Source organism: Protopterus annectens, chromosome 8.part0 (assembly GCF_019279795.1).
Source record: "Protopterus annectens isolate FY-2018-M chromosome 8.part0, PAN1.0, whole genome shotgun sequence".
Classification (NCBI taxonomy): domain Eukaryota; kingdom Metazoa; phylum Chordata; order Ceratodontiformes; family Protopteridae; genus Protopterus; species Protopterus annectens.
Window position 1 is genome coordinate 1,320,565,655 of NC_056741.1, and position 14,180 is coordinate 1,320,579,834.

Here is a 14,180-nt window from a genome sequence, read left to right on the forward strand (position 1 = left end):
GGCTGATCCCATGTGATGTATACTTCAAGGTAATGGCTGATCCCATTTGATGTAGACTTCATGGTAATGGCTGATCCCATGTGATGTATACTTCATGGTAATGGCTGATCCCATGCGATGTATACTTCATGGTAATGGCTGATACCATGTAATGTATACTTCATGGTAATGGCTGATCCCATGTGATGTAGACTTCATAATTTTTATGACGCTTTGTGGTCCAAGTTTCCAGTATTTTTCAGCTACTTCAATATTATAATGTTTGCAGAATGGTGCATTCGTTCATTGGTATGAATTCGCCTTTATTTAACAATTCCTGCATTTGACTCTGATCAACATCAGGTTGTTCCAGGAGTTTTCTATACTTGCAACTATATTTATGCATTTTCCACATTTCTTGCCTTCTCATTTGATCCTTCACCTCATATTCTTTCTTTTGTTTTCTGGCACATTCGGGTGCTGCCTGATTTTTATCTACTTCTGGTTTGATTTGTATTTCCGCTAGATGTTGATATGCTTCTGCCAGACTAATCAGGTAGGTCATGTTAGTTTATTCTCTTCATGTTTCAAAACTTTCACTACGTTTGGGTCTTGTAAGGTCAGCGGATATGTAAGCAGTCCCATGATTACAGATCTATACATGTGATCAATTTCAAGGAGGCCCATATCTGCTTCGGAACAGGGAATATATAATCTTGGTATGCAGTGATTTTTATAAAACATCTGATGACCATGAAGCATCCTTCCTGTTTTCCTATCTAATCTATCCAACACCTTTTGGGGCCAGTCAGTCACTACAAAACTGTAAGTAAGGACAGAAAGAGCAAATTGGTTTATAGCTTAAACTTTGTTCTGAGATGTCAGTGCTGTTTTCAGGATTAATTTAAGTCTTCTAAAGTATTCCTTGCTGAGTTTTATTTACATTTGTTCATGTTTTATTGTTGATCCTTCATCAATTCCCAAATATTTATATATTCCCTCTTGCTCAACTTCTTTTATATTACATTCCTGCCCCAAACTAATGTTTTCTTGGTGCTGCAGCTTTCCTGATTTAAAGGCTGCTTTTGCACATTTATCAAGAACAGATGACATTGTTACATCATCTGAAAAAGTTTGGACTACTTGCAGTTGTGCTTTCAATTCCTCATCTGATGAGCTATACAGTTTTACATCATCGACAAAGAGAAGAGGAGAAGTCTTTACACTCTGTTGCGTTCTGGGAGCCAATTTATATCCATGACCTAATCTGTTAAGCAGACAGCTTAATGGGTTAAGAGCAAATCAAAAGAGCAGTGGTGACAGAGTCACCCTGGAATATCCCCCTTTGGATTTTTATCCCTGGAATAATAATTTGTCCTTTATCATGGCTTAACTGCAAAGTGGTTTGCCATTGTTTCATGGTCACTGTGATATAGTTTTTCAATGCAGGGTGTATATTGTGCATTTTAAGCAGTCTTTTATACATGAATGTGGGATACTGTCAAATGCTTTTTTGTAGTCTATCCATGCAATACTTAGATTCTTCCCCCTTTTTACAGTTCTCCACTATGACTTTACTTAACAATAAATGATCCTTTGTTTCATACGACTTTCTTTTATTACCCTTTTGTTCTACTGCCATAATTGAGTTTTCTTCTAAATGACTATAAACTCTGTAGGTATCAAGTCCAGTGTATAGTTTATACATCGTCGGAAGGCAAGTTATTGGGCTTTAATTTTTAGGGTAGCTTGCAGATTCACTCTTAAGTAGGAGCATTGTTTTTCCTGTTGCCAGCCAGGCTGGAGTCTGTTCAGAGTGTGCATATAAATAGTTCTTACTCATGGCTAAATCTTTGTACAAAGATATTCATATTTTTACCCAGAAGTTAGATATTGCATCTGGGCCTGGGGTTTTCCAACTAGATGCTTTTCTAAATTTTATTTCAATCTCTCTGGCTGTTATTTCATCCCAGCATGGGGACGACACATATTGATGGCCATCACATATTGGTAGCAATGGTGTCGAGGGATAAAGCGCCGACTACAGGACAGCTGACCCAGGTTCAGTTAGCAGCCTGGAAAACTGATGAATTCACATTGAGGGATGTTTATTACCAACTCCAAGATGGAGGATAGTCTCAAGGACATTCCTCACACAACAATCTCTAGTTACTTCATCCCATTTCTTATCCTGTACATTTGAACTTCTTATTCTTTCTCTTACTTCTTCTACCCATTTAGCATCTTTGTTATGTTCCACAGGATCTCCATAAATACTTCTCCAAAATGTATCTATTTCTTCTTTTTTGGTGGTCTTTCAGTTCCTTTTATCTTGTTTCCCAATTCTCTATAAAACGTTTTTGGGTCACCAATAAATTGCTTATTTTGTACTTTTCCTTTATATTCATCTGTGCATTTTCTAAGTTTTCCTGCCTGTGGTGATATTTTCAGTTTATTATTTGTGACAGTGCATGATAAATCCAGATTCATTATAATACTGCACATTGCTTTTATCACATCTATCTTTCTGAGCATTTTTGTTGATCTGTTCCCTCTTCTATGCTCTTCTAACAGTTGAGAATTCTCATCTTAATTGCTTTACAGTTTTCTGTATTTGATACTTCCATGATGGCATTCAGTGTCTCCCCATCCTTTCCCTTACTGTCCTGTGTTCTTGTGGTAGGACTTTATCTGTTATTAATTTGGCTACACAGTAATATAACCTATTTACTTCTGTTACATTGCATGAATCTCTATGGACAGTCCTAATTACTTTGTTCATTTGTTTTACCAAACTTCTAACTTTTGGGGTTTTACTGATCTTCTGCAGTCTATTTATTTCCTTGATCTTAATATGATCTATCCATCTCTATTAAATCAAGTGACTCTTCTCTTAGATAATTTTCTTCTAAACTAAGGGCACATTCTTTGTTCGCTATTTCCTGCGGGCATTCTATAGAAATTTCCAGAACTTCTTACTCAGACAGGTTCTCTCCAGTTTCACCCAAAAAGCTAGCAAGTTAGCTGGGGTCTTGTGACAAAGTGAGTTAGGTAGATCAACGTATGTATTGCTCTTTAATATGGGAACTCATTGGTCTATCACTCCATGGCATTGACTGTGTTACAGTTGCCACAGTTTCTTGTTCTTTTGCTGTATACCTTCAACTGAACCTTTGTACTGGTTTCCTATGGGAGGCTCCAAAGTATCTTTATATGTCAAATGATTAGATGTTTCCTGCTCCACTGGTTTCTCCTTAATGTGGGTGTCCATTGCTCTATCCTGTTGTGTTGTTATCCGAGTTAAAATATCTACCCTAAATACTTCATGTTGCAGGTAATCCATAACCTCAGTTTCTATTTCTTCAACTTCTCCTTTACTAATCCTCTTTTCTACTTTGCCTCTTTGTTTTCTTATTTTTTTGTATTGTAAAAATTTCCACATCTGGATGTCTTTGCCTGCATTTATCTTGAAATATTTTTGGTGCTGCTGTTTTTGCATTGATTAGTTTTGCTTTCTCCTTTGCATAAACATTGCACCATATTAAATCTCTTTTTCTTTCCCATGTCCATATTTCTTCTTCAGATGTTTCCTGTTCCTCTTGTTTCTCCTTACTTTGGGGACTAGTTGTTCCATCATACTATGATATGACCTATGTTTCACTTTCTACACTGAATCCTTCACTTCACAAATATTCCATAACTTCAGCTTCTAATTTTTAACTTCTACTTTACTATCTTCTGTTCTACATTTCCTCTTTGTGATCTTATTTTTTTATTGTGAAATGTTCCATATCTGGATGCCTTTGCCTATATTTCTCTTTGAATATCTTTTGGGCTGCCTTTTTAGTGTTGGTTAATTTGGCTTAGTCCTTTGCATAAATATTGTACCAGATCAGATCTCTCTTTCTTTCCTATGTCATTATTTCTTTTTTATACACTTCAAAGATCTCTAAATTTTGTTCTTTAAATTTTCTCACTTCCTCAGTACACTGTTACATCCCTGGCAATCCCTGGCCAATAAAAGTTCCGCATAACATGTCTCTTGGTGTGCTTAATGCTCATATGATCTGCAAAAGTAATGTCATGGGCTATTGCTAGAAGGGCCAAATGGTAGGCCCTCGGCACTACCAACTGCTGTATTGCCTCACCTTTTAGCCCTCCCTTTGTTTCAGTATACAGAATTCCCTTTTCTTTGAGAATCAGGTGCCTCCCTAGCTACCTCCCTCAGGCCTTGTAATGTAGGGTCTGAGAGCTGAGTCTATCTTAACTCTCTTTGTAACTCTTCCCAGCACCCCTTCCACAGGAAGTCTGGTATCCTCTGACAGAGGTGCCTCACTGTCAGCCTGAGTACTACTACTCACCTCTACCCTTGCAGTCCCTCTGTCCAAGGGAACATCAGTACCAACCAGCAGCTGTCTCTCAGTTGCAGTCTCACTGCTGCTGGGTAGCTCCCTCCCTGAAGTAGCCACATCACCAGTCCTGACTTCAGGTGTGCGTTCTGCCTGAGTCTCCCCCAGGCTACCATACCCAGATGACTGTCTCCAAGCCTGACTGCATGTCACTGCATGCACACAAGGTACTGCATCAAAATCATTCCCTATCAAGACATCTGCAGAGATGCCCTCAAACACATCTACTTGCTTGCTTCCTTTTCCACCCTCCCAGTCAAGGTGAACCCTGGCCAAAGACATTTGGAATGGGGTCCCCCCTAAAGCTCTGACTCGAGTGGACTGCCCAAGCAAGTACTGCTCCTCTTTAACCCCTGCAGGCTTCACACTTGTTATAAAAGAGGCTGTGTCTCTTTTGGCAGTGGCCTGTTGTCCATCCACCAAGATCGGATATAAACTTTGCTGGTAGTTTGGTACCCCTGTTGTCTCCAGATACTTACCACTGACATTCTGTTATTCCCACTTGCTGGCTCCCCCACCTTTTGTTCCTCACCTTGTCTCCGTGTACATCTATATGCTACATGGCCCCACTGGTTAAATTTAAAACATTTGACCCTTGAGCCTCACCATATACCTGAAATAGTGGCTTCCCCTGTTACTGGCGGTCTCTGTTAGGGTTGTTTAGGCTGCTCACCATGGTTTCCCTTATATCCATGTGCAGCACTGGGTATCTCTTTTCTGTGCAGCGATGCCCTGCTTGCTAGGTATATATCTCTTTCCCCCCCAACTCATCTGCAAAGTTGTACTTTCTGTCTGCCAGACAGATTCTCATGTCCTTAGAAAAAGTGCTAAGAGCATGTTCCCTCACCAAATGGTCTGCCAGCCCTTGAAAAGTGGTGACCTGACACCTGCTCACCCACCTATGAAATGAAGTGCTTAGTTCAGCAATATAATCACATACAATTTCATCTGCTTTGCATCTATACTCACAAAACTTTTTTCTGTAAGCTTCAGGTGTTAACTTAAAACATTGTAATAAACAGTGCTTCACTTTAACTCATAATATAAACAATCAGTATCAGACAATTTAGAAACAACAGTTACAGCTTTACCATGGAATGGGGGGGTGAGGAACTGTACCCAGAGCCCTCAGTCAACATTATACTGTTTGCATACTGTTTCAAACATATTTATTTATTTTATTTATTTTACATTTGTTAACTGGGCAGTCCGACTGGACCAGGTCCATTTACAGCGGAGGCCCAGGGAGAAAAACTCCACATACATTAACAGAAATACTAAAATTTAATACATAATAGTAAAAACTGAAAACACATTATAACAGTAAAACTCCAGCTAGAAAGACCGAAATATAAAACAGACAGGATAAACTCAGCAGATGAACAGACTAAATACATTTAACATTGAGAGTCATGACATACATCATGTTAAAATGAAGTATCTATATCAAAGGGGTAAGCAACTGTAACATTTATATTAGTCAAATAATAAGCCTTTCAACTTTCCACAGAGCTTAAGCAGTGTTTTAGGTTATACATGGGCAAAGCCAGGTGCTTATGAGATGGGGTTTTAAAGAGATTTTGAAGTGGAAGGTGGTGGGGATAGAGGTCAGTGATGGGGGGGAGTTTGTTCCAATTTTTAGCAACAGTGTGGGAGAATAGCGTTTTCCCAGCAGTGTTGTTAGTCCTAAAGATGCATAAAGGTGATTTTCACTAGAGCGGAGTGTACGATTTGTTGCATAGTAGGTAAGTAATTGACTTAGTGATGGGGTTTTATCAGGGCACTTCAGAATGTTATAGGCAGTAACCAGGTGGTGGTAATGTAGTAGTTGAGGAAATTCTAACCATTTTAAGTCCCTTAGAGCTAGACAATGATGGGATCTGAAGGTGGCATTGTTAGCAAATTTGGCAATATTATTACAGCATGACAAGTTTATCAAGGTCAAGTTTTTTGATATAGGTAAGAATTGGTGCTGCATACATTAGTGTGGACAAAAGGTGAGTTTGGGATAGGGTGATCCATGCTTGATCTGAGAGGAAGTTTTTCTGTCTGTATAATGAGCCCATTTTTTTGTGAACTTTTTTGATGGTTTGAGAGATCTGGACATCAAAGAGAGGCTTTTGTCAATCTCAACACCAAAGAGTTTGGTATGGGCAGAAGGAGAAATTATATGAATAAAACTATCAACATCATCACCTTCTTGGTGCTGAGGAAGAAGTTTACTGACCTTTATTGCTTCTGGGGTACGGTCACTCCCTTCCCCATTTCCTTTTCATGTTGGCTTTCAGACATCTCAGTTTTCTTTAGCCTCCAAATGCCACATTCACTCTACTGATTCTAATTCTACCGTTTGGCTTCCAGTTCAAGTCTCTTTAACCCCAGATGGATTTTTAAGACCTCTGCGGAAAACTGTCCTGTATCTGAGACTTGCAAGTTGCCATCAACAGACTGGTTATCTTCCTGGTTGCTAGTTTATGCTGTAGCTTTGATTAAGACTGGAATCATTTCCCCTTTAGTCAGGTTGGCATGGCCCAGTCCTTTGGCTTGGCACATCTCAGCCAACTGGCTCCTTGTCAGCTTGCCGTTATCCTCTGCTGACATCCTTGCCTGCTCTCCCTGACTAACTAATCTAACAAAAAGTAAATAAATAAAACAATTGTGATATGAAACTCTTGAATATCTACCATGTGGCTGCTTGAGAGTACAAACACTTTCTTTAGTGATTACTGCTTACAAGCTACACAAGTTCAATATCCACACCACTGCTCAACAATGTGTGACCATGTGATGATCACTCCACTGCCAACCAATTAATGTGATGCCCACCACTACTATCAATATGTGATGGCCACCAAAATGTGTTGTCTCCACTGAGCCTAAATCCTCACCACTGCCACTGGAGAGGGACGTGCACTTGGAATACAAATGGATACACTCAGTATTTCCAGTTGCAGACCTCTCTGCATCAAGTACAATTTCCCTTAATAGCACACAAGGAACACACTCAGCCTAGGGTCTGGATACCTCTATATCTGTCTCCCTCCAGGTTCCCAATAAGACTCCCCACTGGTACAGCTGTGGGTTTAGGTCCTCAGCCAAGTATCCAAACCAAGTCCTCCAACCCTCTCTGTAAATCCACTCACACACACACACACACACACACACACACACACACACACACACACACACACACACACACACACACACACACACACACACACACACACAGCTAGGAAAGGCTGGCACAGATTACCTGCTATACCAACTTTGCCCAGACTATAATGTAGTTATCACTGCCACCAGTCAATTACTATAAGGCTCTTAAAAGTGTATTCAATTATGCTGTGTAATATTAATACTACTACAAATGGTAATAGTTCACCAAGATGGCTAGGCATTCTCGAGTGGCCTATGCAGTGCCACCAAATAAATAGAAGCACTCTCAAAGCTTAAATACTTTCTACAAGGACAAACCACAATAAAAATTTTAAATATATTTAATAATAAATAAATAATAAAAGTACATGAAAATACTGAATATATGTTCACAGTAAACCATAGAGTTCAGATCACAGGAAATATTAAAAAGAACAGTGATGGACAGACTCAGACAAATAAAGAATAACAATAGCTAAACTAAGCTTCATCATATTCCTGAATGAATCTAAAAGAATTTTACTATTCCCCAGTTAAGTTACTTACTACTGCAAGGCAAGATGCTGTGGGTGAGGGTCTTTCTACTCAGGCTTCCCAAACAGAATACTCTATATTCTGAGATTACTTCCTGTAAAATATAATATCCCAAGTGACTTGTAGAATGACCTCATCTGGTCACCTGTCTCTAGGTTCCCACAATATCTCTGTTTGAAGTTTGAGACAGGACTTTAGCAGACTACTACAATACACATTTATAGCCTTTATGGCAGTGCATAGGAGCCAGAAACATTTACAACACTTTTCCCCTACTTTACAAAAGCTAACAGATAATGGCTGCTCCCAGACCTACCATTTCGGGTCCCATTTAGAACTGTGGTGTGCCTTTTAATGGTTTAACAGCTCATTTACATTTTCCTTATTTTTAAGTTAACCTCTGCTGTGCCAGTATCTTCTATTAAAACATATACATTTAATTCAGCTATAAAAATACATGCACATTTCTCTTCATTTCAGCAGGGTGCACTGTTGATGCATTTCAACACAAGCAAAGCTCACAAACACATTTTCAGCAAAAGCATCTGTATAAAATCAGTTTGATATACAAAAGACATGCAGTTCTAATACATTTGTAACACAAGCAACTTGTATAAATCAGTTTGATATTCAAGGGACATATTATTCTTTACAAAACTCCAGCTTGCTATGCTGGCACTTGCCCATATCATCATCAGTAATATTATTAGGTAGAGTCACTTTCTCTTCCCAGCAAACTCCTTCTAGTTTAAAAACAACATTGGACAGTATTTGTTGAATGCAGAACAAAGTTGTACTGCATAATCTGAGAAGAGAACAACGTTGTACTATTAAGACATCATTACAGTGTACCATCAATAAACTGTGCAACAACTGTACATTCTTCACCCCATTACAGAAAATAAGGTTCACAAACTTCTTTGTATCTTCATCATTCTTGCACTCACAAAACAGTTGAATTTCTCCTCATATGTTGACTAGCCTTCCTAATGATGTTAAAGTTGTCCACATGACCAACACAAGCTACCACACCCTAGTATTGTTTACAAACTTTTTTTTTTACCACACCCTAGTATTGTTTACAAGCTTTTATTTTTTTGCATCAGACAGCTTACTGGAATCATCAAATAACAGCTGTAACTCATTAAGTACATAAATATATGGTACACATGATTCCCTCTTTTTTACTTCTGAAACACGTGCAGTTTGCTTACTAGTTGAACCTCTTATTCAGTAGTGGAAAAAGATTTCAAACCCTTGAGCATTTTGCTCCATTAATATATGGTTTACTAGCATTTCAGTTATTAGACAGGCATAGCTTGCATCTGTCTCAGGCTAAGCATTGCATGTTGAAAGAAATATATGGCTATTCTTAGAAATATGAACAAGTATTCTCAAGGATGCAGTGCATTTAGGAGCTAAGGTCAGATCATCCATTGTGACAAGCACATTGTAGTAATCTGTAGGAAATTAGAGACAATAATTGAAGTCCCAGAAAGTTTCTAGGTATAAAATCTTAGGTGAAGGCCCTCTTACTTAAAAGCAATAACATCAGATCCTGAGTGCACCTGACAGAAGGCCTGTTTCCCACATGGAGAATATTGTATAATATCTTTCTTACTACAGGGCAGTTCCAGCATGTATTCTTTAGGACTAGTGGGGCGTACTGACATTGCAGGACTGGACAGCAGGGATCCTACTGACAGCATGCAAGACTTTTCCCTAGCAGTTTAGCTTTGTTAAGGGTAGGTCCTGTCTTATAAATCTTTAACTATTATACCTGTTGGTAAAAACTTGAAAGCATCTTAATTTACTTTTGGGTAAGGTCACACTGAAAAAACAATCAGAAAAAACTAAATGAAAACTCCAGCCAAGCTAGAACTTCCAATGAGTGACCTCTGAAACCTCCTGTAACAGATTGGTTTTTCAGTGTGACCTTCTAACTCTTTGTTTTAATTTGTTAGTTGGGATATTTTGCAGTCACCCTAATGATAATGGACATAAGCTGGGTATAACAACCCTGTGTTTCTTATGCTTAGTCAAGCACTCTGCTTATGCTATGCTGACGAGGTCATAACAAGGCTGAAATATGAATATCCATGGCTAGTGGGGTTTGGCTTTATTGGCCTGAAATTGTCCATTAAAACGACTTCAAATGTAAAAGTCATGGACAACCAGAATCACCATATAGCTGAACACCTGATGTTCATAAGGGTCATTTGCAAATATACCATGTGCCTCTGTTACAGGAGGTTTGGGAGGCCACTCATTAGAAGTTCTAGCTTGGCTGGAGTTTTCATTTAGTTTTTTTCTGATTGATTTTTCAGTGTGACCTTCTAACTCTTTGTTTTGATTTGTTAGTTGGGATATTTTGCAGTCACCCTAATGATAATGGACATCAGCTGGGTATAACAACCCTGTGTCTCTTATGCTTAGACAAACACTCTGCTTATGCTATGCTGACGAGGTCATAACAAGGCTGAAATATGCATAGCCATGGCTAGTGGGGTTTGGCTTTATTTGCCTGAAATTGTCCATTAAAACAACTTCAAATGTAAAAGTCATGGGCAATCAGAATCACCATATAGCTGAAACACCTGATGTTCATAAGGGTCATTTGCAAATATACCATGTGTCTCTGTTACAGGAGGTTTGGGAGGTCACGCATTGGAAGTTCTAGCTTGGCTGGAGTTTTCATTTAGTTTTTTCTGATACTATATACCTGAATTAATTGTTTTGCCATTACAGAAATGAGTTCTAAAAAGCAACATGAGATACATTTCAAAACAGTACTGTATATTAATGTGTAAAACATAAAAAAATACAACTACTGAAATTAGTGTCAAGCACAGCCCTATTGTTAAATGATGAAAAGTGTAATATTGCATCTTATTCAATAGGCGACATTGGGCAGTTAACCTTGCCAGACTAATCTTTTCTTTGAGTAAGATCTGTGAGTAGAAGGAGGTTAAGTACCTTGGTTAAGGTCAAGCAATAAAAAGATAGGACCTATGGAGATAATAATTTACTGTGCATACTGCCAGACTGCCTTCTACAGGGTGTTGTAAAGTTAGTTTCTCTTCACAGCTTAAAGTGATTTGTTCATGTTTATGGGTGCATCACAGTATCTACTGAGTCAAGTGCTGTGACACATTTGCGTCATCCTCGTTTCACATTTATTTGAGCCATTTTTTTAATAAAAAGCTTTGTTATACTTTTAATTAAACCATGGGCCAAATAAGTCTAGTGTATACCTTGTGACATCAGTGTAGATGTAGTGACAACTCTGTCCATAGACTTTAATTGGCTTGTCTTTGCACATGCACAGCAGCGTGCCCATTAAAGTCTATGGAAGCACTTCACGCTTTCCCTATAATGATGACACTGAGGTTAAAGTTTACTTTATAAATTCAATGTCATTGTAGCAGAGAAATTGCTATTTTCAAAAGTTTTTTTTTTCTTTTTGCAACAGTGGCCAGAAACCTTCAGCAATGTTTAGGATAAGAAAAAAAGTATATGACCAAATCACTTTAACAGAAGGGTTCAGTCACAGCTAAATGACACACATGAAGTTCTTAGGTAGTTACTAGTCTTGCAGACCATGGGACTATTGAGAAGTCTAGCCCAAATTCCCTGTTGTCCATAAATACTGTCTGGTTAAGTTACTTGCTCAATTTATACAACAGGCAAATGTGAGCTGAGGGAATCAAACCCTGTACCACAGGATCTACAGCTCACAGTCTTAACCATCTGCATAAACTGCCAAACATTTCATATAGTTATCTTAGCAAATGTTTATATATTTTGTAACAGTCATACTTTGTATTTAATTTGGTAAAATGCACAGCTGAATCATTGAGAAGACAAATCCATAATAAATATGTTTTCTATTACCTTTGCACAATGTTTCTTTTTTATAGAAGGTTTTATCATCCTTTACAACATTTACTGTGATATTGGCTCCATGTTCACAGTATCCCCATAATACAGCTCTAGCTGGTTTCATCTGTAGCACCATGTGATCATTATAGTAGGATGCAAAACGAAAAGTTCCTGAAAGAAAGGAAATAATCCAAGTATAAATGTATAGTCTGTGAAGCAGTACACTGCTAAAATGCTTATGTGATCTAAATACAATGTCCATAAAATGTCATTACTGCATTCAAAGTCAGTTTTGAGTTTTCCAATAATTTCAGTTATAGTGCAACATATACACAGTAGACCCTGTGACAAACCGAAATGCTGCTACACCAGTTAGCTGGAATTTTGTAAATAATTATATGTCACTTGAAAATATTAATATGATTTATATAGAAATGTGACACTGGCAGCCCAGCTATCTGGAATTTTGTAAATAATCATATGTCATTTGTGAATATCAATATGATCCATAGGCTTGTCTTGCAAATGTAAGCGAACTATATGCTATGTGTATATTAAACTACTCGTGCAGAAGTGTGTTTTGAACTGTATGTTATGTACTGAGCTTCAAGAATATAATCACAGTGTACCCTACTGAAAAAGAATAGAAATGTATATGGACTATGTGCCTGTGCAAATGTGTGTTTTCATGGTAGAAGCTGGAACATACAGAGTTAACTTGCAAAACCTCAAGAATATAAGCGGAAATTATTTTACAATTCTGCTATATATATGTCAGCTCAGAGCAGACACAATATCTAAAGCTAGACGTTTTCCTATTGTTTGGAAACAGGAATAATTGCTAGGTTGCAAATGTAAAAGTGTTAATTGTTTTATGACTTCCCAGTTCCAGGCAAACTTCTGAGAGATAAGTATTTTTCACAGAGAAATGTTAAATTCTGTTGGTATCTGTTAGCCTGGGAACTGGGGACAGGTGAAAAAGAGTGATGTCATCCAGCTGACCCAGCAGTAATATGTATTATTAATTTAAGCACTATCTCAGAGAGTGAGTCTGTACATTTTGTGCTTTGTTTTGGACCTGGAAAGAACATCCACTCTTTTGCATCTGCCTTGCTAATAGTAAGTAATAGATTACAGTAATCTTAGAGATAGCTAGGGATATAGTAAGATTAGTTTAGATGTTTTCTGTATTTATGTGAGACTGTCCTGCAATGTTGTTTTAAAATATTTCCTGCGATTCTGAACTCTGTTGTCACTGTGTTGAGTTATTGAGTACTGTCTTGTGCTTTTATTATTTATTATTAAATATAGCTAAACCTTTTAATCGTGGCTGGTTTGTTTAGAGATATTTATGCTCTTAGAGTACTTGCATATGTATTTGGTGACACTGTATAGGCCACTCCAATAGCCTTAAAAGTCTTGGACACACTTATTTGGATAATAGTAACATCACACAGTAGGATTGGTCACCCTTTGGTAAGGGGCTTATAGCAGCTGATAAGTAAGGGTTGTTGGTGGCAGTGACAACTACCTTATAATCTGGGCAGAAGGGGTCATAGCTAGTAAACCTGTGCCAGCATTCCCTAGGAGTGTCTGTGTGTTTGTATATAAATCAAATCTCAATGTGGGTGTGTGTCAGCTACTTGGCCAGGGACACGAAGCACTGGTTGGACAGAGAGGGTGCTGGAGGTTTTGGCTTGACCACTCAGCTGAGATCTTGACCATATAGCTGTGCCACTGGGGAGTCTTATTGGGGATCTGGAGAAAGTAGAAGAAACCAGTCCCAGACTGACTGTGATCTCTGTGTGCTCTTAAGAGAAAGTGTACTTTACTGTGTGTGTACTTGTCATCCTCCCAATGTGCACGTCCCTCACTGGTATTAGTCATAAGGATTGAGGCTCCTAGGCATAATTCATGCTAGAAATTTGCCCGATTTATCTGATGAACTGCAGGTTGTTGAGGTGTGCTGATCAAAGAAAGCATGTGCGCAAAAATACCTGACTGATTTCAACTGTGGTCATCGAGGTACAAATACATTTTTCTTTGCTCAAGCAATGAAGTAAGATCCAAATATTAATGTACTACAGTATAGTTCTGAACCAAATATTAATGTACTGTAGTACAGTTCTGAACCACTAGTTAGGTGTACTTTAATAATTATGTTGCTGATGATTACTGATGACTCAGTTGACACAAAATGTGAGAAAGATCTTACACTGG

General features: G+C 38.2%; 1 protein-coding gene across 1 annotated transcript in view; it reads right to left on the reverse strand.

Moving 5' to 3' along the window:
• Positions 1-14,180, reverse strand: part of SIAE (sialic acid acetylesterase) — a 310,992-nt gene that overhangs the window by 239,081 nt on the left and 57,731 nt on the right. The window contains exon 2 of the mRNA XM_044080856.1: positions 11,973-12,131. Coding sequence (XP_043936791.1) covers positions 11,973-12,131 — 159 coding nt within the window. The remainder of the gene's footprint in view (positions 1-11,972; positions 12,132-14,180) is intronic.